Below are 24,712 nucleotides of genomic sequence, written 5' to 3' on the forward strand. Positions count from 1 at the left end.
CACCAGGAGCTATAGCTCAATGGTAAGTCTTGGGTTCGAGTCCCGCAAACGCTGTCAAAGTGTCATAAGTTGGCAAAATTTCAAACTCTTCTTTAACCAGGAGCCATAGCTCAATAAGTCTTGTGCCCACGGTTGTAATGGTCTCACAGGACAAGGGTTCGAGTCCCGCGAGCACTGTCAAACTGTCATGAGGTGGCAGAATGTCAAACTCTTCTGTCTGCAGGGATGGTTCCCTTCCAGCTAGTTGCAGGAAGCCCTAGATAGGAGAGGTGCAGGTAAGACTATAGCGGGTTGGTGGGGGGCCCTGGCTGCGACGGTTAGCCGCCTCCAGGGCTGTGGCGGAGTTACAGGGCGATCTGGAAGCAGGCCGGTACAAAGGGTACCTCTGCGCGGCACCACGTGGTGCCTGAGCCAAAACGAGGAGCCTCCAGAGAGGTCCCGGAAGCCGGTCGGCGCCCCGCTAGGCCTGCGGGCGGTTGTGGGCCTGAACAACCGGGGGCTTGCTATGCGACGCTCCGCCCCGAGAGGGGGGGTGTGAGTAGAATTTCAACGGCACGTGATCGTAAAAAAGAATCACTTGGGGGGCAGCACTTGCGGGTCGTTCCCGTGCTGCCCGGCTCATCAGGCAGGCAGGTGAAGTAGATGGCCACCTGCCCTTGGATCGCCCGTAAGATAACCCACCTATTACATATACTGGAATTATGTAATAAACCTGCAGCATTTGTTACCCACTTACAACTGTTTCTTGTGTTTTCATTGGGTAACTTAATTTGGGGGAGGGGGGAAAGCGGGGTGCCCCTGGGGGTACTATGCCGCTGACCGCGGCCCCCGCAGGGGGCCACTCGGCGGTCGGCGCCTTAGTGGCCCCGGGGCCCCGGTCACCCCTCCCCACTCCCTCCTTCGGGGGGGGCAGGGACACAGACTGGTGCCCCCCTCCGTGTCAGGGCCGGAAGTGACGCGCAATACGCGTCACTTCCGGGCCCAGGTGTGAGGGGGAGGCTATTTAGCCTTCCCCCACCCTCACTGGCGACCTCTTTTGTCGCCCACCTCGCCTTTTCCCTCCCTACCGCTTACCCGGCGTAGGCGTGGTTGGGGGGGGGTTTCTGAGCGTTGTAATGTTTTCCTTTTCGTTGCAGGCGGAGTTACAGGGCGATCTGGAAGCAGGCCGGTACAAAGGGTACCTCTGCGCGGCACCACGTGGTGCCTGAGCCAAAACGAGGAGCCTCCAGAGAGGTCCCGGAAGCCGGTCGGCGCCCCGCTAGGCCTGCGGGCGGTTGTGGGCCTGAACAACCGGGGGCTTGCTATGCGACGCTCCGCCCCGAGAGGGGGGGTGTGAGTAGAATTTCAACGGCACGTGATCGTAAAAAAGAATCACTTGGGGGGTAGCACTTGCGGGTCGTTCCCGTGCTGCCCGGCTCATCAGGCGGGCAGGTGAAGTAGATGGCCACCTGCCCTTGGATCGCCCGTAAGATAACCCACCTATTACATATACTGGAATTATGTAATAAACCTGCAGCATTTGTTACCCACTTACAACTGTTTCTTGTGTTTTCATTGGGTAACCTAATTTGGGGGAGGGGGGAAAGCGGGGTGCCCCTGGGGGTACTATGTGCAGCCTCACAAATAGCGCCATGGCTGCTTCTAAAATGAAGATTCGGCGCTAGTGGTAACTGTTTACCTTTTAATTACAAGCATTGGCATAGCCAATAGGTCTGGTTATCTTTTATGGTTCAGAAACATGATCCAATAAACAATACAATGCTACAAATCTGCCGCCCCCGAGGCCATCAAAGAGTGCAAGGGTACACATGGCAGGGAAACTGGGATCGGGAATAATTGGGAGAAGGTGGGTGAGACAAGGAGGAGGGGCGAGGGGGGGTGATGGGGAAGTGACATAGGGCACAAGGGAGGAAGGGTCAGGAGGTGACAGGGAGGGGAGAGGGAAAGCGGAACAAACCAAAAGATTGAAGCGGGAAAAGGAAATGATAGAAGAGAAAGAAAGGTAGAGAAAAGAGACGAAAAAAATAGGCTTACAAAGAAGGGGAGAAGAAGAGAAGGAAAGAGTAAAAAAGAAAGAACCGAAAAGGAAAAGGCACGCTGGGAAAAGCAGGGGAGGGGTCGGGCAGCAAGGGTGTAGATAAAGTGTGAGTGGCTGTAGAGGGGGGCATCGTCGCTGGCGGGGTTGTTGAGGATGATGCGGGCCCCGAGTGAGGGCCACGGCAAGGAAAAGGATAGGGGGAGAAGAAGAAAGGAAAGGAGAAGAGGCCCAGGAAACAGCCCAAGACCCGGTGCCATCGGTAGTGCCGCCAAGGCGCCATCCAGCCCGGCAGCGCACGCAGGGGGGCACTCGGGCACTGTAGGAAAGGGGCTTATCAAGGGCACACTCCCGGTGAGGCGCTCTCGACCAAGCCACCCATTCAGTGTCCAGCGGAGTCTCGACTGTCCAATTGAAGCGCAGCGGCTGCGGTACTACGGCCCTGGGACACAAGCGATACTGCCCAATAATAAGCACTGCCCCAGGGCCCCCCAAAAGACCTCACAATGACAGGCAATCTGCCGACACAAAGCAACCATAGAGAAAGACAGTCGTCGAGGCGCTGTCAATGCGCCCAGGTAGAGAGCAGCAGAAAAACAACGCGGGAGACAATTACTGTACAACTACAGAGGCACGAGACGGCTGGTAAGAGAGCCAGGGGCGACAGCAGAAGGAAGCTGAAGAGGGAGGGGCAGGTTAAAAAGAGCAGGAAATGAAGGTGAAAAGTCTAATATTAAATGGAAAGAGTCAGACCTACGGAGAGAGAGTTAGTACTTCTGCTGACAGTGCGCAGAGTGACGCTCTCTCTAGCGTGGCAATGAGACAGACTGCCTTAGAGTGATCATCTTTTCAGCGAGATAGGCGGTATTGGGAGCGATAGTCTCTAAGGGGAGAGATACAGTATTTAGAGTGGTTGGGTCCTCCGAGGGAGACAGGCAGATCTCAAGGGCAGAGAGAACACCCGGCCGGCCCTCAGAGCGCCTGGAATGTCTGATCCAAGCCGCTGCAGGCGATGCTGAGGTGTGCCAGTGCCTGGTGCAAGTCCTGACTGGGAGAGCGCAAAGAGTGAGTGACACGGAAGGAAGTCAGTCGGTCGGTCCTGCCCGCCCCCACAGCACACACACTCCTGCTCTGCTACCTCCCCTCTGCCCCCCACACCCAGCTCCCAAGACCGCAGCTAAGGCAGATAAGGGGCCTCCGAGCCTTAGGAAGAGGAAAGTACACTCAATCAATAATGCATGGACGCGCGTAATGGACGGCAGGAGGCCTGCAGAAAACCGCAGAAGCAGAGAAGGACTAAGGCCTGATCATTAGCGCCAAGGAGGGGAGGTGAGCGCTAGAGGGGAAGAGAAGGTGAATGGTTATAGCCAGGACCCTGTGGGGAGAGGCGTCAATGAGCGAGAGGAGCGCCTGGAAGGCAGAGGACCGAGATCTGCGTGCTTACAGCAAGGATTGAGAGCTGACCTCTGGGAACCAATGAATGAGACCTAAAGGGCTAGCGCCAAGAAGCAACAGCGTGTCACAGAGACCCGAGGAGTGAGAGGCGAGGGGCTGCTACAGCCGAGAAGCCAGGGCTGGGGTAGGAGAGGCATCCGGGATAAGCGAGGAGTTCGCATTAAAGAGCAAGAAATGCGCCTTGGGAGCCCTGGACAGAGACCCGAGGAGCTAGAATTAAGGAACAAGCACTAATCAGTGAACGTCGACGGGACGGCGCTTATGACTGACAGCTGAGCCCGATCAAAGAATACATTTTCGCGCGGTAAGTACAGCATATTCAGTCCTCAGTGGAGCACTGCTGACGAGGATACTGATGTAGCGTTTAAAAGTTTGAGAATTGTAGGGGTGCGTTATATTCACTGTTAGTCGGCACCCGCATATAACCAAATGTGTACTCAGGGATTTCGTGTGCAATGTATTACAACCGTATAACCTATATCGATTTTAAGTAGAAGTGCTAGCTAGGTACAAGCACATGGTAAACATATTAGAGAAATGTATAGTGTTTAGCTACGGGAAATGCAATGTGGTGTTAGAAATGTGTACCCCAGACTTCGTGTCTGTAGTTTGTTTAGCTTGACCACACATGAAAGAAAGACGTAAATGTCAATACTGTGATTGAAACCTGCTTGTGTAACCGAAGTAGTGGCCAGAATTCGCATATATCGTTGAGGCGAAAGGCCTGGTATTTTCTTATGTTAGCCAAGGGCAATAGGCCAAAAAGGATTTATTCCAGTAGAGGTTTTCAGGCTGTAGTAAATTGCAACTTAAAAGATGTGAAGAATGTCTGCTTTGCATGATCTCACCCCAGGTGCAAGGACAGTTGCTCGTTAGTAGAGAAGCTCTTTGTTCGTAATTTGAATTATGTAGAGAAAGCCAGACATGGGAGTGTATTGGAATGTGCCAATCGTAACTCCTAGTGCGGATGGCGTCTGGGACTCAAGGCCAAGCGATGGACGATGGAACTGGACAGCGATCTGTGGAAAAGTACTGAAAGACGACCCCGGAAGGAGAGGAGGCGCAAAGGGCGTGTTCGGAGACTTGGGGTACTGTATTAGGGACAGCGCCCCGAGGGTGGAGGCAGAGCAGAGCGGGGTAGCCCAAAGCAGAGGACGGCTAGGCGAAGGGTAGAGGGGGCAACTTAGACCAAGCTCTCTAAGTGAGGACTTCTTAGGAAGTTTCGCTCTGACACCTTTTATTCTGATGAGGGTCTCAAGGGATTGCAATGTAGGGATGTCACCTAGTACAGAGTAGGGACAGAGATGGTATGGTTCAGTGTCCCTAGTATCGACATTTGCTTGGTAGTGTTCTACCTCATGCTTTTAGAGATTGTACTTTTAGTTATCTTTAGCCGTATGCGGGTTCTTCGTAGAGTAGCATTTGTTTTAGTGCCTATGTACTTGTTGTGCCTCGTGTTGAGGACTTTGTATCTCCAAATCTTTATGTTGATAATAAAAACCAGAGAGCCAAGAGATTAAGTTTCGAGTCTTTGATTATGGCAAATTGCAGACTGTAATTGTGATAACGGTAATTTTCCCTCCATGCTATTAGGCAAGTAAAAAGTTCCATCTGACCAGAGTGGGTTCCAGTAGATAATTGCGAGATACTAAAATAGGCCGGAGCAGTTGGTAGCAGAGGATGGTTTCTTACTGATAGCGAGGGAAGATTAGATAAGGATAAGTGACCCTTGAGGCCCGAGAGACGATAAGTGATGCTGAATCATCAGATGGCGAGCAGCAGACGGCGGCAGATGAGCATCGACGGCGAGTAGCAGCGCGGCAGAAAGCAGCAGTTCCAGGAGTGAGTATGAACATAATGAGACGTTGTAGATTGCGGTGTTGATTTGTTGTGTGATGTCTTGCGGAGTTGTTGTGTATGTCGTGTGATTGTGAGATCAGGCTGTGAGCGCGCGCAGCCCGGGAATTGTGGTGTAGAAGACACCTGAGATAGATTTTGTTGACCACCCAAAGGAGATCGTGAGGTACCATCGATCACCTGGACCGAGATAGGGGGAGCGAATGCGTGTGTGTATGGCAACTTAACGCTGGTCGTGGGTTGTGGTGAGCAGATCGGAGTGTTAGTAACCTATCAGAGGCGTTTTTGTCTGGCCGGACGGGGGCAGACGGGCGCCAATCGAGGTCAACAAGGTCGAGAGACTGTGGACGGACAGTCAGAGGCTGTGGACGGACAGCCAGAGAAATAACTTAATTGGTTATTTCAGTGTATGAATGGGACGTGAGTAAGCGTGAAACGAGTTTGGAGAAGGGAACTGCTGCGAACGAAGGAAGGTGACGTCAGAGGGTGTCGCGCTGTGATAGGCCGGTTGGTGTGAGTCGCGCTGTTATTGGAGGATTTGAGAATAAGAAGTAAATAGAGCGCGAGATCGAATTTGCTCATCATGAAGTGTCTTAGGGCTTTGCGAGAGTTGTGTAGAGGTGATAGGCATGTGGTTGTCCGCGGGGGAGAAGAAGCTCCTCCCGAGGATACACCGGCACATTACATGGCACAGAATGTGGGGTTACATACTATCGTTTGGATCGAGAATTGGCACAAGGTTACGCAAGGTGAGGGGGAATTAGCTTTCCCGAGGTACGGCTCATTTAGATTAGCGGTGCTGTACCAACTGAAGACGGTGATGGGGTCCTTAAAACCCTTGCCAAGACCAGCACAGTTTGAAGCATTACATGCGTGGATTAGAGCAGCGCATGATAAGGAAAAGGGAAGAAGTCAGGAGAGGATGAGGAAGTCGATTAGGGCATTCCAGGATGCCAAGTGGGACGCAGCAGAGAAAAGATGGAGAGTGCAGACAATTGAGGAAGCGAAACTGTATCCCGCGATAATGGAGGAGACAGGAATAAGGAATGGGAAAGCTCAGAAAGAGGATAGTGATTCTGATGATGATATATTACGAAGATTGCTAGAAGAGAGACCACCCCCTTATAATCCGGATGAGTCAGATGATAGGTGGAGCGACAGAGAGGAAACTAGGAGGGTAACGATCCAGCCCGAGACCCGAGTGGAAGGGTTGGTCTCGTTTGATACAGCGAGTTCACAGGGTCAGTCGGGGACTAGCCGAAGGATTGAAGGAGAGATGAGGTTACCGGATGCATTGAGGGTACCGGTCACCATTGGACCGATTGTGTCTATATACAGCCCGGAATCAGAGGCGAGAGAGAGGTCTGAACGAGAGGCAGAGAGAAGTAGGCGAGAAAGTGGGGAAAGTGAGTTGGAAGGGGCAACGGCCCGACCTCCAAGCCCAGTACAATGGAGTACACCATTAGCAGCGGTGTCAGACACATCTAGGGGCGAAGAGGACGAGAGACCGGTGAGGTCGAGGACTCCGATGGAGTCGAGACCAGATTTAGGGTCATGGGTATCACCCAAGAAGCAAATGAGCTGGAATATGGGCCGAGCGGGGACAACCCCAGTTGCCTTTAAGAGCCATTCTGCTCCCATAGAACTACCGGAGGAAAGGAGAGAGCAGGAATCGGAATGCGAGTATGATGAGGGACGTGGAGCAAGTTGTCAGGTGTTGAAAGGAGCCTTGAAGGCCGGAATGATAGATGTAGTAAGACTTAAAGCAGAGGCGGATGAAATAATATATGGGAATCTACCTCTTGAGAGAGTATTGACCTATACTCCCGATGAATTGCTTTTTGTGGCAAAGGATGTGACTCGTAAAGCACGAGTGGCACATGAGAAACTGGCGGGTTTGGCTAGAGAATATGGGGTGGAGCTATCCAAGACGAGAGCATTACAAGGGAACCATAGGATGCATTGTACCGAGCGGGAATTGGAAGAGAAAAGGGTTGTTGGTCTAAGGTCACATACCAAGGAATTGATCGTAGCTATGAGAATATGGCTGATGCTCGATAAATGGCAAGAGAAATGGGCTAGGAAAAAGAATTCTAGGGGAGCGAAAGGAGGGAGCTCTGAAGGGGATTTGCAGGAGGTAAAGATTCTTCCCTTGAGAGAGGTGGCGAATGGAGGATACGTGCATGTACCATGGAGCAGGGGGGATTTGGCATCATTTACGAATGATTTTCCCAGGCTTAGGGAGAAGCCTGCAGAGTGGTACAAGCAAGTTGAGCGTTTCGTTAAGATTTCGAAGGTGTTGTGGATAGATCTGAACACCTTATTCGATATCGTAGTTCCGGGAGACCTGTGGAACGCGTGTAAAATTGCTGTTGATTGGCCGGACTATGAGCCTGATAGGAACATAGTTACAAATGGTCCGTCGCCCGTGGTAATGAGGCTGTATGATAAAGTTATTACCTGGTTGAAATCGAAGGTTTCACCCCAAGATATCGATTGGGTGAAGATAGACAGGACAGTGCAGGAGCCCAAGGAGACAGTACATGAATTCTATGAGAGACTTTTGAAAGCTTTTAAGCAGTACAGTGGGTTAGATGAGCTGGAAACGAAGGACATGGGACAGTTTGTGTCTAAGTTCGTGCTGGGTTTGAAGCCCGAGGTCAGTCTTATGATACAGCAGCATTTGATCTGTTGGCAGAATAAGCCCGTAGACGAGATCTTGCGGTACGCCAGGTACTGCACGGATGAGATTGAGTCAAAGCACAAGAAGATGAAGGATAACTTATTGCTCATTCAGATGCAAGCGGCTCAGGGACCGCCGAATGGGGGTCCAGTGGGGCGAAGACAGGGAAATTATCAGACAGGGAATCAGAATATGCAGGGTCAGGGAAGGCCGAGACCCGTAGACCCTAGGACAGGAATAGATGTAGCGATCTTGAAGAAGACGACTGCTTGTCACCAGTGTCACCAGGTGGGACACTGGAGGCGCGAGTGTCCCTTGAACCCCTATAATCAGCCGCAGATGGAGGGAGGAATGGGTCAGGTCCCTGGGGCGGAACAGGTACAGACGGTGACTGTACCGAGAACGATGCAAGGGGGGACAGGCATCTCGCAGGTGCAGGTTCCCCAGCCACCCAGGATGCAGAACATACAGCAGGGAGCTCGGACTTATTTGCAGATGCCCATGTTCGAAGTGGAAGAGGAGAGGGATGCAGATTTGCTGGCGCAGTTAAGTTTGGGTCAGGACGATGATTGCCTGCTCAGGGCCATACTAGAAGTAGATCAGAAGGGACCCTTTGTGGAAGCCGAACTCGATGGACGCCCTACTACCTTTTTGGTAGATACGGGGGCTACCAGGTCAACCATAAGATCAGCAGTAGTTCCGGGGGTAGCCCTCTCGGGAGAAAGTATACAAGTGGTTGGAGTGGCGAACAAGAGACTAGTTAGCCCCTTGACGGAACCGATTCCCGTCAGGATAGGAAACTTTAGGGATCGACATCAGTTCGTGGTGTGCGATTCTAGTCCTGTCTGTCTGCTGGGAAGAGATTTATTGTGTAAGCTCAATTGCACAATTTACTGTACCCCGAGGGGAGTAGAGGTACAGACAAGAGATGACGACGCGACCTTTAAGGTTGCAAATCAGCAGGGGTGCGTGGAAGTGTACCCGGCTCTGACAGTGGAGGAGCTTCCACAGGACTTGAGGGAGTCAGTTGCGACCGATGTGTGGGATCTAAGCGGAGAGGAGATCGGCTTAGTCAGGGGAGTGGAACCGGTGAAGATACAGGTTAAGCCAAACGCGGAATTCCCGAGAACACCTCAGTATAAACTGTCACCTGAGACGATTGCTGGGATCAAACCTGTGATTGAGTCTATGATTAGGCAGGGAATACTGGTGGAGATCATGGGTAGTCCATGTAATTCACCCATTATGGGATTGCAGAAACCGAGTGGGAAGTTCAGGATAGTGCAAGACCTGCGGAAAATAAACGACATAGTTGTCCCATGTTGTCCAGTGGTACCGAATCCGTCTGTGATACTGTTCCAGATCCCATGCGAAGCTGGATGGTTCACAGTGATTGACTTGTGTCAGGCATTCTTTTCGATTCCCCTACATGAAGAGAGTAGATTTCTTTTTGCCTTTAGGCTAGAAAATCGTATATTAACGTGGTGCCGTATCCCACAGGGGTATACGGAGAGCCCATCGATTTTCAATCAGCTGTTAAAGAAGAATCTGGAAGGTCTTGTGTTGCCGAAAAACTCTGTTTTGGTGCAATACATTGACGACCTGCTTGTCGCGTCAGAGACAGAAGACGCTTGCAGGATCGATACCATTGCGTTGTTGAATTTCCTGGGAGAGAACGGTCACAAGGTGTCTCCAAACAAGCTGCAATACTGTTTACCTGAGGTACAGTATTTGGGGCACAGAATTGAAAAGGGTAAAAGGAAGGTGTCTCCAGATCGCATTGATGCGATTTTGAGAATGCCAGTTCCCTCGACGCAGAGGGAAGTTAGAATGTTTTTGGGAATGGTGGGCTATTGCCGCCAGTGGATCCCAAACTTTTCCTTTGAAGCGAAGCCTTTGCAGCGGCTGACGCGAAAGGATGTAAGTGATCCGGTACCATGGGACGACGACTGTTTGAAATCATTTCTGAGGCTGAGAGAAGCCTTATGTAGCGCTCCTGCGTTGGGAATGCCGGATTATAACAAGGCATTTGCATTGTTCTGCTGCGAAAGAGAAGGTTGCGCATTAGCAGTGTTAACCCAGAATCATGGAGGTGTCCGTAGACCAGTTGCTTATTTCTCAGCTACTCTAGATCCAGTAGCTTCTGCGTTGCCCGGATGTCTCAGATCCGTTGCGGCAACAGGTGTCAGCATCGAGAGATGTGAGAGCATTGTGATGGGTCATCCACTTACTGTACATGTGCCACATTCTGTTGAATTGTTGATGACTAGGACTAAAACACAGCACCTCACGAATAATAGGCTGACTCGTTATGAGCAAGTTATTCTTGCAGCCGATAATGTGACATTGAAGAGGTGTGCTGTTTTAAATCCTGCTACACTGTTACCTGTTCTAAAAATAGATGATAATGAAGATTGTGAGGACCATGATTGTCTCGATGTGACTGAACTATGCACCAAACCGAGACCCGACATTGTCGACGAACCGCTCCCAGTGTCAGATGAGATTTTCTTTGTGGACGGTTCATGTTTAAGAGACAGTGTCGGTCGATCGAGAGCAGCGTTTGCTGTATGCACCATCACGGGTGTGGTTGAGGCCGCTTGTTTAGAAGGAGTACACTCCGCGCAGGTGGCTGAGCTCATTGCTCTGACTCGTGCCTGTTTGGCAGCTGAGAAGATCCGTGTAACGATTTACACAGACAGCCAGTACGGGTTTGGTGTGGTTCATGATTTCGGACAGCTATGGTCCCAGAGAGGGTTTATGACGTCTTCAGGTTCTCCCATAAGAAATGGTGAACATGTGCGAAAACTGTTAAAAGCATTGCAAGGTCCTGATGAAATAGCTGTTGTTAAATGTGCAGCCCACACGAAGGGAAGCGACTTTGTCTCGTTGGGAAATAACTATGCAGACGAAGTAGCTCGATTTTGTGCAGAGCAGGGATGCAACTTTACTGAGATCCACATTGAGGAAACTGGGGAAGAGGTGGTGTATGGTCAGATGTTAGCAATGGCTGACACATGGGAGGAACTGAAGCAGCTTCAGGAAGGGGTCTCAGATCAGGAACGGGACAGCTGGATACGAGCTGGATGTGAGAAGGGAGATGTGGATATATGGGTTTCGAATGATGGACGAGCAGTGTTGCCGGAAAGTTTGTTGAATCCCATGGCGAGGTTGATACATGGTGCTGTACATCTTGGTAGAGACGCAATGATGAGAGTGTTTCGTCAGACTTGGTACAATCCGAAGTTTCGTGCCGTGGCTGAAACTGTGTGCCAGAGATGTGTCACTTGCCAACAGATGAATGTAGGGAAAAGAACTGCTGTGACATTGAGCCACATAGGGAGGTCAGGGGGACCTTTCAATAGGATGCAGTTGGATTTTGTCGAAATGCCGAAGTGTAATGGGTTGAGGTACATATTAGTGATAGTATGTGTCTTTTCCAGGTGGGTGGAGGCATATCCTACACGCAGATGCGACACACTCACCGTAGCGAAACTATTATTGAGAGAACTCATTCCTAGGTACGGGTTCCCGACGTCCTTTGAATCGGACAGAGGAACTCATTTCCACAGCGAAGTTATGAAATTGCTTTGTGCTGCTTTGAATATAGATCAGAAGTTACACTGTAGCTATAGACCAGAAGCTTCAGGGATAGTGGAGCAGGTGAATGGAACTCTAAAGGCTCGGATGGCGAAAGTGTGTTCGTCTACGTCTCTGAAATGGCCTGACGCATTACCTTTGGTCCTTATGAGCCTTCGAAGTGTGCCTGATAGAAGAACTGGGTTGTCACCCCATGAAATCCTCATGGGAAGAGCGATGCGTTTGCCTGCAATACCTGCTACTGCTCTGATAAATATCACTGATGATATGATCCTGGACTATTGTAAAGGCCTTGCTGACGTGGTCCGTTCTGTGTCTCAGCAGGTGCAGACAGCAACGGTTCCAGCTGCGAGTGACCGGTGCCACGACTTGGACCCAGGCGATTGGGTCCTAGTCCGAAAGCACGTGAGGAAGAGTTGTTTGGATGCTAGGTGGCGTGGCCCTTTCCAAGTAATCCTTGTTACGAACACTGCTGTCAAGTGCGGAGGGTTACCGAACTGGGTGCATGCTTCTCATACCCGCAGAGTTCCAGCACCCTTGGAAGATACAGCCCCTCTCGAGAACCAAGATCCCAGTGAGCCGACAGAATCGCCAGAGAGGGCCAGTCAAGCTGTAAGGGTTGCTGAAGCGGCTGATGGTGCACTGAATCGAGTTGGGGGAGGACGTGAAGAAAGTACTGACCCAGAAACTGGCGAAGGAGCGAGAGGTGCAGTGGGTAGTACAGAATCGAGTTCTGCCGAAGAAGAGGAAGTCAGTGCACAGGGTATCGGAGAGAAGACTGGGGGTGCCACCGAAGCGGAAAGGGTTTGGCCCGCAAAGCAGAACCGGGTAAACCTGAGGTTGGCCCCAGACACCGACCTTGCACCAGTTTCGGAAGAACCGGAAGAAGAATCGGGAGACGAGGAAAATCCTCAAGGTGGTGTGAGAAGGTCCAAGAGAACTCGAGTGCCAAGTCGGAAGTACGCTTCCCCGGAGTGGGCATACCAAGTGACTGATGCCAGGGTTACCGAGCACGGGAAGATTGAGGTCGATGACATTGGTCAACAGTGTCCCGCTCCAGAGGGTGGAAGTGTTGCTGAAAGTTCCGGGATTGGAGATCGAAGGGATTCTGACGATTCATATCCCAAGTCCGCCATTCCTGAGTACCATTCGAGGTATGATTTTGGACAATTTAGAGTTCCCGACGTTCACAGCATTGCCAGATCCACAAGAACTGATTATCCTTAAGCTCGAAATATTGCAGGGAGTCCTGGAGCTGTTGGGACCGGCGCTTATGTTAGATTGATTTGAGAAAGGTTGCCAGCTAAAAAGAAGATTACCTAGAGCCGAGCGGAAGAAGAACAAAATTAGGGATTTTTCCGTTGTAGAACGAAGAAAGTTAGGGAGGGTTGCCTAAGTTCACGAAAGAGACATTAATGAGAAGGAGACTTATCCTTTCAGAGACTGCATTGGACATTGAGCATATTCCGGAGATGGCAGATCCTGTAAACCCACATCGTAGGGCTAAACTGATAATAGGCACATTGATCGGAGTTGTAGTAGTCACCATATTTGCGGTAGTGATCAGTTCCTACATGGTGGCTCACAGGCAAGAGGGGAAGGTTCAGGGAGCACCCACACCTATTACCCCAGGGCAGAGTGGTGTCAGTATTAGCGAACAGGAATTATCGGAGTTGAGAGATGTTCGCAGACTTCACATGGATTTGTCAAAGGGTGATTTTAAGCTTAACGCGTATGCAAGGTTGCTGTATGAGTATGTTGATGCGATGGATGTGAAGGATTGCTATGTGTGCATGCAGTTGCCTGCTTCAGTGGATGAGGGTATCAAGTATCATCATCTCCCATTGACTTATGGGATTTCTTGTAGCATATGGCTCAGTTTATTTTATGACAGGAGACAGTTCGAGTATTTCTTCTCAAATTTTGACACGGTACTTCCCGAGGTGCCAGCAATCAAGCATTTGAATAGATATGATCTGGATAAGAAAGAGGACAGACTCCTGAAATATTTTAGACCGACTGTGAAACTGGATACGGCGCATGCTCACAGGAATAACCTGACATGTGCGTTATCAGAGATAGAGAAGAAATTCATAGACCAAGTAGAGGACAGGTATAGAAAGTTGACTGAGACACGACACACCGGAGATAGCCCAGTAGATTGGACGGACGAGGAGAGAGCTCACAGATCTAAGGGAAGTTATGGACCAATAGCATTGGATGAGGCACAGAGAGGGAATTTGTGTATTGCACGGCCTCAATCCAAGACGGAGAAGGTCGCAGTAGGACATAGCATTTGTTCTCAGACTTTTACAATGGAAGCTTATGCTAAGAATTTTATGCAAGGTCCAGTAGAAGTAATCCCGACAGTGTATTATGTTTGTGGGACGAATGCTTATGTCAGACTACCCGACAATTGGTATGGAGTATGCTATTTGGCTATCATATTCCCGAAGATTTATCACACAAGGGACTTGGAGTTGTTAGAGACGAAGCGACCGCCCAGGAAACGTAGGGCTACAAATGCCGGTGCAGTGATTGGGGACATATACGGAGCAATGATACCTAGTATGGGTGTGGTGTTGAATGATGTGAAGATCCGAAGGTTGGCGACTGTAGTTGATGAGTTGTCTATGAACACGGCGAGATCTTTGATATTGGTGGCTGGAGAGATGTTGTCGATCCGGAATATGGTTTTGCAGAATCGCCTTGCTTTAGATGTGTTGTTAGCAAAAGAAGGCGGAGTCTGCAAATTATTGAAAGTTCAGGAATGCTGCACGTATATTCCAGACAACTCGAAGGAGATAGGGAAGTACATAGACAACATAACGACTATTCACAAGGAGATTACGGATCTGACGGAGGTGAATGTGTGGGAGAAGATTGGATTAGGATTTGGAAGAGTGGGAACTTGGTTTGCGAATCTGGGAAGGGGATTTCTAGGTTCAGTGTTGAAACCAATTATTATTGCCGTGGTTTGTGTGATCTGTTTGTGGGGATGTGTGAAGGCATGGAAGTGGTATCAAGGAGGCAAGGTTGAAAGAGCTCTAAAGGCAAACGAGAGGAGGTTGGCAAAGCTCCAGGAGCAGCAATATGAGAGTCTTAAGAAACTGGAGGGAGTCCGACATGGAAATGTTATGACTAGCACGGTTTAAATCAGTTCTGAAGAAGGAAATGTAATGGTGTGATGACGGATGTCATCAAAGGGGGGAACTGATGTAGCGTTTAAAAGTTTGAGAATTGTAGGGGTGCGTTATATTCACTGTTAGTCGGCACCCGCATATAACCAAATGTGTACTCAGGGATTTCGTGTGCAATGTATTACAACCGTATAACCTATATCGATTTTAAGTAGAAGTGCTAGCTAGGTACAAGCACATGGTAAACATATTAGAGAAATGTATAGTGTTTAGCTACGGGAAATGCAATGTGGTGTTAGAAATGTGTACCCCAGACTTCGTGTCTGTAGTTTGTTTAGCTTGACCACACATGAAAGAAAGACGTAAATGTCAATACTGTGATTGAAACCTGCTTGTGTAACCGAAGTAGTGGCCAGAATTCGCATATATCGTTGAGGCGAAAGGCCTGGTATTTTCTTATGTTAGCCAAGGGCAATAGGCCAAAAAGGATTTATTCCAGTAGAGGTTTTCAGGCTGTAGTAAATTGCAACTTAAAAGATGTGAAGAATGTCTGCTTTGCATGATCTCACCCCAGGTGCAAGGACAGTTGCTCGTTAGTAGAGAAGCTCTTTGTTCGTAATTTGAATTATGTAGAGAAAGCCAGACATGGGAGTGTATTGGAATGTGCCAATCGTAACTCCTAGTGCGGATGGCGTCTGGGACTCAAGGCCAAGCGATGGACGATGGAACTGGACAGCGATCTGTGGAAAAGTACTGAAAGACGACCCCGGAAGGAGAGGAGGCGCAAAGGGCGTGTTCGGAGACTTGGGGTACTGTATTAGGGACAGCGCCCCGAGGGTGGAGGCAGAGCAGAGCGGGGCAGCCCAAAGCAGAGGACGGCTAGGCGAAGGGTAGAGGGGGCAACTTAGACCAAGCTCTCTAAGTGAGGACTTCTTAGGAAGTTTCGCTCTGACACCTTTTATTCTGATGAGGGTCTCAAGGGATTGCAATGTAGGGATGTCACCTAGTACAGAGTAGGGACAGAGATGGTATGGTTCAGTGTCCCTAGTATCGACATTTGCTTGGTAGTGTTCTACCTCATGCTTTTAGAGATTGTACTTTTAGTTATCTTTAGCCGTATGCGGGTTCTTCGTAGAGTAGCATTTGTTTTAGTGCCTATGTACTTGTTGTGCCTCGTGTTGAGGACTTTGTATCTCCAAATCTTTATGTTGATAATAAAAACCAGAGAGCCAAGAGATTAAGTTTCGAGTCTTTGATTATGGCAAATTGCAGACTGTAATTGTGATAACGGTAATTTTCCCTCCATGCTATTAGGCAAGTAAAAAGTTCCATCTGACCAGAGTGGGTTCCAGTAGATAATTGCGAGATACTAAAATAGGCCGGAGCAATACCACACACTTCCTGTCCACACACTTCCTGTCCACGGCGCGCCTTGGTCCTTCAGGGCCTATTTAACAACTGGCACCCTGGGTTAGATAGACCAGGACAAAACATAAGCTCGGGCGCCAAAATCAAACTGGCACCCTAGCGAATCGGGTGGCTAAAAAAGTACTCCACGTCCGCAACTCCGGGAACTTTTGAACCTGTAAAGAAATACTGTATACGCGTTTTGCAAGATATGGGAGACTGTATGTGTTTGATGCAATCACTGTTTTTGGCAATTTCAGGAAAATTAAAAGTAAAAAACGGCCTAGCAGACCAGAAAGTATGCACAAATATCCCACCCCTCCCAAAAACAGCCCACCCCCTAACAATCCTGCCCTTTCAGCGCTTCCAGACTATCCTATAAGACTCCGACCCTCCACATACGGAAGACCCATCACTGGGGATTTAATGGTGGAAGACAAGCATTTCATGTGGTACTTCGGGGTTCTTGGGTCACTGGGGATGGAGTTTGAGCGATGACGTCTCTCTGTCCCATTACTGATGGAGAGCTCTCTCCACAAGGATCCCCTGGGGGCTTCCACCCTTCAGAGCGCTCACATTTCCTAGTTCCATGCCTGAGCAGTTCATCCAGTCCTGCTTTGCTTACGCACTTCCTGTGATTTGTAATCGTGTTGCGGCAAGTATAAAACCAGGACTACAAGTCCCAGAATGCACATAAAAAACCTGGCCAGGGCGTGCTGCTCACTCTGAACTTGGAAAATGAGAGAGCTCTGCACACACCCTTTTACTACCCCTTCACATGACTTCTCTGACTTTATATGTCGTGAAATGCTTTTCAGCATCAACTCTTCCCCACGTCTGGCATGTGATGTGACGTATGCCACAGCGTGTCGCAGTCTGATCTCCCACAGCCCTACTGTTCACTATGCTGTCCCCGCCTACGGTTGTTGTTCGTTTTTTAGGTTTTTTTAGGTTTCACCTGCATAGCGCTTGCACTGTGCTTGTGAAATCTATTGTTTTTAATATATCTTAAAAGAGATTTAACCCCGCCTTCACTTCTGATTGGTCCATGCGCTTGCCAGTTTGCTTTCCTCTGTTACTATTGGATGTAAGCCATTCTCCCTTCCATGCCTATCGTATCAGTTTCCTGTGGACCAATTACTTATCCCCATCCACGTTGATGCTTTGTACTACTTTTTCTGTGTTAATGCTGCATACCGTTTACTTCCACAGTCAGCGTGTTACAGATTGCTTTGTGTGCTTTTGTTTACATATATCTTATTGCAATGCCCGATGTTTCGCTTTTTCCTTAAACAATTTGTTGTTTTTTTTCCACAAAATTAATGGGTCCGCTCTCTGATTCTTTACTTTCACAGGTTGTAGGACCATTTAATTTTACTTATCTCGTGTAATGTGTACTTATTCCAAGCTTGGGCAGGTGCCTTGCTCACCTCTTTTCCTTTCTACATACTCTCCATCTGGGCATGTCCCTTCCCCATTCATCCCTACACCCGCCTGGACATGCCTGCATCACTCTCCTTATTTCTGTATAACCTTCACCTCGATTGCCATGCCCTAACCCTTCTCTAATTTCTACACCCCACCCCTGACACGTTCCTTGTCTCGTCCCCTCTATTCCTGTACCCTGTGGAATGCACCCCTTACACTGACACCTCCTGTGTACAAAGGGAACAGCTTCCCTCCAGTACATCCCCACTCTAGCGCACCCCGACTCTTGCCTCCCAATCCTGTCTTGCATAATTTCTCAGGCACCTTTCCTCCCTCACATCCTGTTCCTCCCCACGCCACAGTCTTCAGCTGCTCCCCTGTATTTCTTAAATAACCACACATGTTCTCTACCATCTTGCTTTACACTTCTGTATCCCCCCCTTGCACACCCAGTGCCACCTGTCCTTTCCTCCAGTTCTTAATTTGAGCTGGTGTCTTCCAGTGCTCAGCACCGGCACTTCGTCATCAACACTGGCGCTTTTCTAAGCACCAGTTAAGGTCACATTCATTTATTAGCAAAGATACATTGGGCTCTGGGTGATCAAGTGATTTGCCCAGAATCACAGGACGTTGAGCCGTAGAAGAGACTCAAGGCTGTTTCACCCAGCTCCGAAGATGGCAGCCCTGGCCATTACATCACATCCTCTCCCCACTTTCATGGCCACTAGTTGGTTCTATTTTAGGCAGCGCTAGGAGGAGCAATGGGTTGGTGCCAGCTGCCTCCTGACGAGAGCCCCAGTACTTATTTTTTACAAATTAACCACTGCTGTCCTCACGCTTTGTCTACTCTACATTCAATAAAAATTGCTACTTACCACTCCCTCATCTCAAATGTGAGCCTTTAGTGGTGCAAAGAGGGGGTGGGAGGTGCCTGGGTCTCTGCTCCACCGCTGTCTCCTGTAACTGTTCCTGGGAGTCCAGGGCTCAAAACTTTTACACTTCATTGTGTACTCACTGCTCACACTTTACACCATCATGCCACATGTATGTGAGCGGTAACCAGCCAGCATGCAACATGTGCTGCTCTGCGGCTCTTTTAGCAAGATTTAGGGCCGCAGTGCCCTACCGTTTACTTTTAGAAGCTGCGTTCAACCTATTTCCCACCAACAACCCTTCTGTTAAACGCACAGGAGTCCTGCCCGGTTATTTCTGGTTCGAATGCAATTTATTTTTTTAATGATCCATACCGTTTAGTTTTATGGTCTATGTCCATTGAACATTTTAAATATTATTGTGTCGCCTGCAGAAGCCGCAGAAAAACACTGCGTAGTAGGAGTTTGGTTAGGGCTGGGCGGACTTTGCGTAGCGCCACTACGCAGAATTTTGAAAGAAATTGTGGAAAACGAGCGCACAACCTGATGGACCGTGTGCCCGGGACTGGGGTCCCTCGTGCTTGGGCAGGCTCCCCGATCTCCCCGGCCTGGCTGCGTTGAGAAGCAGGGACCGGCCCCGGACCTCCTGATTTTTGGTCAGGGCCTGGGATCCCACGTCCTGCGGCCTGCCAAGTGTCCATCTGCCCGGGACAAGAGACCCTGGTGCAGAGCCCCGGAGCCCTGCAAGGGCTGGCGGGAGCCCTACCACTATGGCTCGGTGTGGGCAGCTGGGAGTCCTTTCGGTCCCGGCCATCTGGGCGCACCTTTCCCTCGGCCATCTGGTCGCACGCAATGCTTTCCAATGGGGCGACCAGATGGCCGGGCCAGCCTGGAAGTCCCGATGAGGGCTCATTTGACTCCCGGATCCCAGTCAGGGCTCGAGGAGGTCGGGCGCATCCGCGCCTAGGATCCCCTCCGTCACTTGGAGCGCGAGGGTTACAAGAAAGGTGGGTAGCCTTCCTCCGGATTAGTAGGGGCAGGGTATGCCGGGACACGTCTCCTGGGGATGGCGGTTCTCAGGCGGGGACCAGATGGGCCAAGCCCAGACGACACTTCCCCGGGGTGTCCGGTGCTCCCTCCTCCAGCCCGCAGTGAGGCAAAGTGCCCAGGACGGGCTCCATGGGTCCCCCGGGCGTCCGGGCCCCGGGAGCTCCACCGGGCCTCCCATGCCTGAGGCCCAGCGTGGGGTCTACGAGCCCCCCCAGAGGCCTGCAGCCCCAAAGCCCTGCAGCCCTGGAGCCCTTCAGCCCGGAGCCCTGGAGCCCTGCAGCCCCGGAGCCCTGCAGCCCCGGAGCCCTGCAGCCCTGGAGCCCCGGAGCCCTGCAACCCTGGAGCCCTGCAGCCCCGGAGCCCTGCAGCCCTGGAGCCCTGCAGGTCCGGAGCCCTGCAGCCCTGGAGCCCTGCAGCCCCGGAGCCCCGGAGCCCTGCAGCCCTGGAGCCCTGCAGCCCTGGAGCCCTGCAGCCCTGGAGCCCTACAGCCCTGGAGCCCTGCAGCCACGGAGCCCTGCGTGGGCAGGCGGGAACCCTAGCGCGAAGGCTCGGGGTTGGACAGATGGGAGTCCTTTCAGTCCCGGCCATCTGGTCGCACCTTTCTCTCGGCCATCTGGTCGCACACAATGCTTTCCAATGGGGCGACCAGATGGCCGGGCCAGCCTGGAAGTCCCGATGAGGGCTCATTTGACTCCCGGATCCCAGTCAGGGCTCGAGGAGGTCGGGCGCATCCGCGCCTAGGATCCCCTCCGTCACTTGGAGCGCGAGGGTTACAAGAAAGGTGGGTAGCCTTCCTCCGGATTAGTGGGGGCAGGGTATGCCGGGACACGCCTCCTGGGGATGGCGGTTCTCAGGCGGGGACCAGATGGGCCAAGCCTGGACGACACTTCCCCGGGGTGTCCGGTGCTCCCTCCTCCAGCCCGCGGTGAGGCAAAGTGCCCAGGATGGGCTCCATGGGTCCCCGGGCGTCCGGGCCCCGGGAGCTCCACCGGGCCTCCCATGCCTGAGGCCCAGCGTGGGGTCTACGAGCCCCCCCAGAGGCCTGCAACCCCAAAGCCCTGCAGCCCTGGAGCCCTTCAGCCCGGAGCCCTGGAGCCCTGCAGGATCGGAGCCCTGCAGCCCCGGAGCCCTGCAGCCCTGGAGCCCTGCAGCCCCGGAGCCCTGCAGCCCCGGAGCCCTGCAGCCCTGGAGCCCTATAGCCCCGGGGCCCTGCAGCCCCGGAGCCCTGCAGCCCCGGAGCCCTGCAGCCCTGGAGCCCTGCAGGCCCGGAGCCCTGCAGCCCTGGAGCCCTGCAGCCCCGGAGCCCTGCAGCCCCGGAGCCCTGCAGCCCTGGAGCCCTGCAGCCCTGGAGCCCTACAGCCCCGGAGCTGCGGAGCCCTGCAGCCCTGGAGCCCTGCAGCCACGGAGCCCTGCGTGGGCAGGCGGGAACCCTAGCGCGAAGGCTCGGGGTTGGACAGATGGGAGTCCTTTCAGTCCCGGCCATCTGGTCGCACCTTTCTCTCGGCCATCTGGTCGCACGCAATGCTTTCCAATGGGGCGACCAGATGGCCGGGCCAGCCTGGAAGTCCCGATGAGGGCTCATTTGACTCCCGCATCCCAGTCAGGGCTCCAGGAGGTCGGGCGCATCCGCGCCTAGGATCCCCTCCGTCACTTGGAGCGCGAGGGTTACAAGAAAGGTGGGTAGCCTTCCTCCGTATTAGTAGGGGCAGGGTATGCCGGGACACCCCTCCTGGGGATGGCGGTTCTCAGGCGGGGACCAGATGGGTCAAGCCCGGACGACACTTCCCCGGGGCATCCGGTACTCCCTCCTCCAGCCCGCGGTGAGGCAAAGTGCCCAGGACGGGCTCCATGGGTCCCCCGGGCGTCCGGGCCCCGGGAGCTCCACCGGGCCTCCCATGCCTGAGGCCCAGCGTGGGGTCTACGAGCCCCCCCAGAGGCCTGCAGCACTGGAGCCCTTCAGCCCGGAGCCCTGCAGGCCCGGAGCCCTGCAGGCCCGGAGCCCTGCAGCCCCGGAGCCCTGCAGCCCCGGAGCCCTGCAGCCCCGGAGCCCTGCAGCCCCGGAGCCCTGCAGCCCCGGAGCCCTGCAGCCCCGGAGCCCTGGAGCCCCGGAGCCCTGCAGCCCCGGAGCCCCGGAGCCCTGCAGCCCCGGAGCCCCGCAGCCCTGGAGCCCTGCAGCCCCGGTGCCCTGTAGCCCTGCAGCCCCGGTGCCCTGTAGCCCTGCAGCCACGGAGCCCTGCGTGGGCAGGCGGGAACCCTAGCGTGAAGGCTCTGGGTTGGACAGATGGGAGTCCTTTCAGTCTCGGCCATCTGGTCGCACTTTTCCCTCGGCCATCTGGTCGCACGCAATGCTTTCCAATGGGGCGACCAGATGGCCGGGCCAGCCTGGAAGTCCCGATGAGGGCTCATTTGACTCCCGGATCCCAGTCAGGGCTCCAGGAGGTCGGGCGCATCCGCGCCTAGGATCCCCTCCGTCACTCGGAGCGCGAGGGTTACAAGAAAGGTGGGTAGCCTTCCTCCGAATTAGTAGGGGCAGGGTATGCCGGGACACCCCTCCTGGGGCTGGTGGTTCTCAGGCGGGGACCAGATGGGCCAAGCCCGGGCAACATCCTCCCAGGCGTCCGGGCTCCCTCCTCCGGCCCACGGCGAGGCAAAGTGCCCAGGGACAGGCTCCACGGGTCCCGGGCAGTCCTCCCCCAGGGCGCCCGGGCCCGAGAGCTCCGTCGGTCCTCCCCGTGCCTGAGGCCCAGCCGCTGTCCCCGAGCCCCCCCGGGAAGCAGAGCCCACCGAGCCCTTGGATCAGGCGGGAGCCCTACCGCTATGGCCCGGCACTGGGCGGGCAGACGGGAGTCCTTTCAGTTGCCGGCCATCTGGTCGCTCCTTTCCCCTCGGCCATCTGGTCGCGCGCAATGCTTTCCTATAAGGGGGGCCAGATGGCTGGGCTGGCCTGGAAGTCCCGGTGAGGGTCCATTCGCCTCCCGTATCCCAACCAGGGCTCCAGGAGGCCGGGCGCGTTCGCCCCAAGGGTCCCCTCCGTCACTTGGAGCGCGCGGGTTTCAAGAAAGGGGGGTAGCCTTCCTCCGGATTACTAGGGACAGGGTACTCTGGGACCCCTCTCGGTCCTTAGCCGGCAGCTGGACGGGCCCGGATTCTGCCCTGGTTCTGTCCTGGGGCCTGCCGCGTGGCAGGGTGCCTGGGACAAGGGGTCCGGAGGGTCCGGGGAGGCTTCCCCTGCGCCGGTGGTCCTGGGAGCCCCGGCTGGGTCCAGGGGCCCGGCCGGGCCCCAGGTCAGGAGCTCCGGCCCTGGGCCCCGTCCCCGTCCGCCGGCCTGCGGCACTCTCAAAGGCCCGGAACAGAGTTCCGTTGTGGCCGGGGAGCCTCCCCTCGCTCAGCTGGGTTCAGGAGCTCCGGCCGGGCCCCTGAGGGCCCCGGGGAGGGCGGCCTCCCCGGGCTCTGTCCTGGGTCTTGCCGCATGGCAGGGGGCCCGGGACGGGGTCCGGATGGCCCGGGGAGGCGAGGCTGCGCCTGCGGACCTGGGGGCCCCGGCTGGGTCCAGGGGCCCGGTCAGGCCCCGGGTCAGGGTCTCCGTCCCCGGGCCCCGTCCCCCAGCCTGCGGCACTCCCAAAGGCCCGGGACGGGCTTCCGTTGTGTCCGGGGAGCCTCCCCTCGCTTGTCTGGGTTCAGGAGCTCCGGCCAGGCCCCTGAGGGCCCCGAGGAGGGCGGCCTCCCCGCCCCGGGCTCCGTCCTGGGTCCTGCAGCGTGGCAGGGTGCCCGGGACGGGGTCCGGAGGGCCCAGGGAGGCTTCCCCTGCGCCTGCAGACCTGGGGGCCCCGGCTGGGTCCAGCGGCCCGGCCGGCCCTGGGTCGGGGTCTCCGGCCCCGGTCACCCTCCCCCGGCCTGCGGCACTCCCAAAGGCCCGGGACGGGCTTCCGTTGTGTCCGGGGAGCCTCCCCTCGCTCGTCTGCATTCAGGACTTCCGACCGGGCCCCTGGGGGCCCCGGGAGGGCGGCCTCCCCGCCGTGGGTCCTGCCGCGTGGCAGGGTGGCCGGGACGGGGTCCGGAGTGCCCGGGGAGGCTTCCCCTGTGCCTGCGGACCTGGGGCCCTGGCTGGGCCCTGTCCCCTAGCCCGCGGCACTCCCAAAGGCCCGGGACGGGGTTCCGTTGTATCCGGGGAGCCTCCCCTCGCTGGTCTGGGTTCAGGAGTTCCGTCCGGGCCCCTGGGGGCCCCTGGTGGCCCCGGGGAGGGCGGCCTCCTCGCCCCGGGCTCCGTCATGGGTCCTGCCGCGTGGCAGGGTGCCCGGGCGGGGTCCGGAGGGCCCGGGGATGCTTCCCCTGCGCCGGAGGGCCTGGGGGCCCCGGCTGGGTCCAGGGGCCCGGCCGGGCCCCGGGTCGGGGTCTCCAGCCCCAGGCCCTGTCCCCTGGCCTGCGGCACTCCCAAAGGCCCGGGACGGGGTTCAGTTGTGTCCGGGGAGCCTCCCCTCGCTCGTCTGGGTTCAGGAGCTCTGGCCGGGCCCCTGGCCCGTCCTGGGTTCTGTTGCGTGGCAGGGTGCCCGGGGCGGGGTCCGGAGGGCCCGGGGAGGCTTCCCCTTCCCTTTCCCCTTTCCCCTCGGCCATCTGGTCGCACAAGTCCCTTCAGCCATCTGGACGCTCCTTTCTCCTCGGCCATCTGGTCGCGCACAATGCTTTCCTATGGGGCGACCAGATGGCCGAGCTTGCCTGGAAGTCTCGATGAGGGTCAATTTGCCTCCCGGATCCCAGCGAGGGCTCCAGGAGGTCGGGTACATTCGCGCCTAGGGTCCCCTCTGTCACCTCGTGCGCACGGATTACAAGAAAGGGGGTAATTTTCCTCCGGATAACTAGGGAGAGGGTCAGTCAGACCAAAGTGAGGTTTGGCGATTCTGAATCTGGGGAAGGCAGCACCCGGGCCCGCCCGAAGCGGGGCCCCCAGGGGCCCGGGTACGCACACCTGCCTCTCAGCCCCCTTCCCGATGGTCCTATTTCTCCGAGTTTGCTGGGTCAGAGCTCCGTGAGGACCGGCGATCCCGAGACGGGGGAAGGCAGACCCGGGGCCCGCCCGCTAGGGCCACCAGGGGCCCGGGTACGCTCCTGCCTCTCAGCCCCTTCCCAATGGTCCTATGTTCGCCGGGTTTGCTGGGTCAGACCTCCGTGAGGTCCGGCGATCCCGAGA

The 24,712-nt window shown here is 54.5% G+C and overlaps 1 protein-coding gene across 4 annotated transcripts in view; it reads left to right on the plus strand.

Annotated features, from left to right (window-relative positions):
* Positions 1-2,944: 2,944 nt before the first annotated feature.
* Positions 2,945-24,712, plus strand: part of LOC146869407 (leukotriene B4 receptor 1-like) — a 44,938-nt gene continuing 23,170 nt past the window's right edge. For 2 of the 4 annotated variants that reach the window (XR_014959603.1, XM_085599773.1), the window contains exon 1: positions 2,945-3,794. Coding sequence is in view for 2 of the 4 variants with exons in the window: in XM_085599764.1 (XP_085455890.1) it covers positions 13,046-14,785 (1,740 nt within the window). In the remaining 2 variants the exon portion in view is untranslated. Of the gene's footprint in view, positions 3,795-11,951; positions 15,990-24,712 lie in introns of those variants that run through there. The other 2 variants (XM_085599764.1, XM_085599768.1) reach the window with 2 other exon arrangements.

The sequence above is a fragment of the Triturus cristatus genome, chromosome 1_1, assembly GCF_964204655.1.
Source record: "Triturus cristatus chromosome 1_1, aTriCri1.1, whole genome shotgun sequence".
NCBI lineage: Eukaryota > Metazoa > Chordata > Amphibia > Caudata > Salamandridae > Triturus > Triturus cristatus.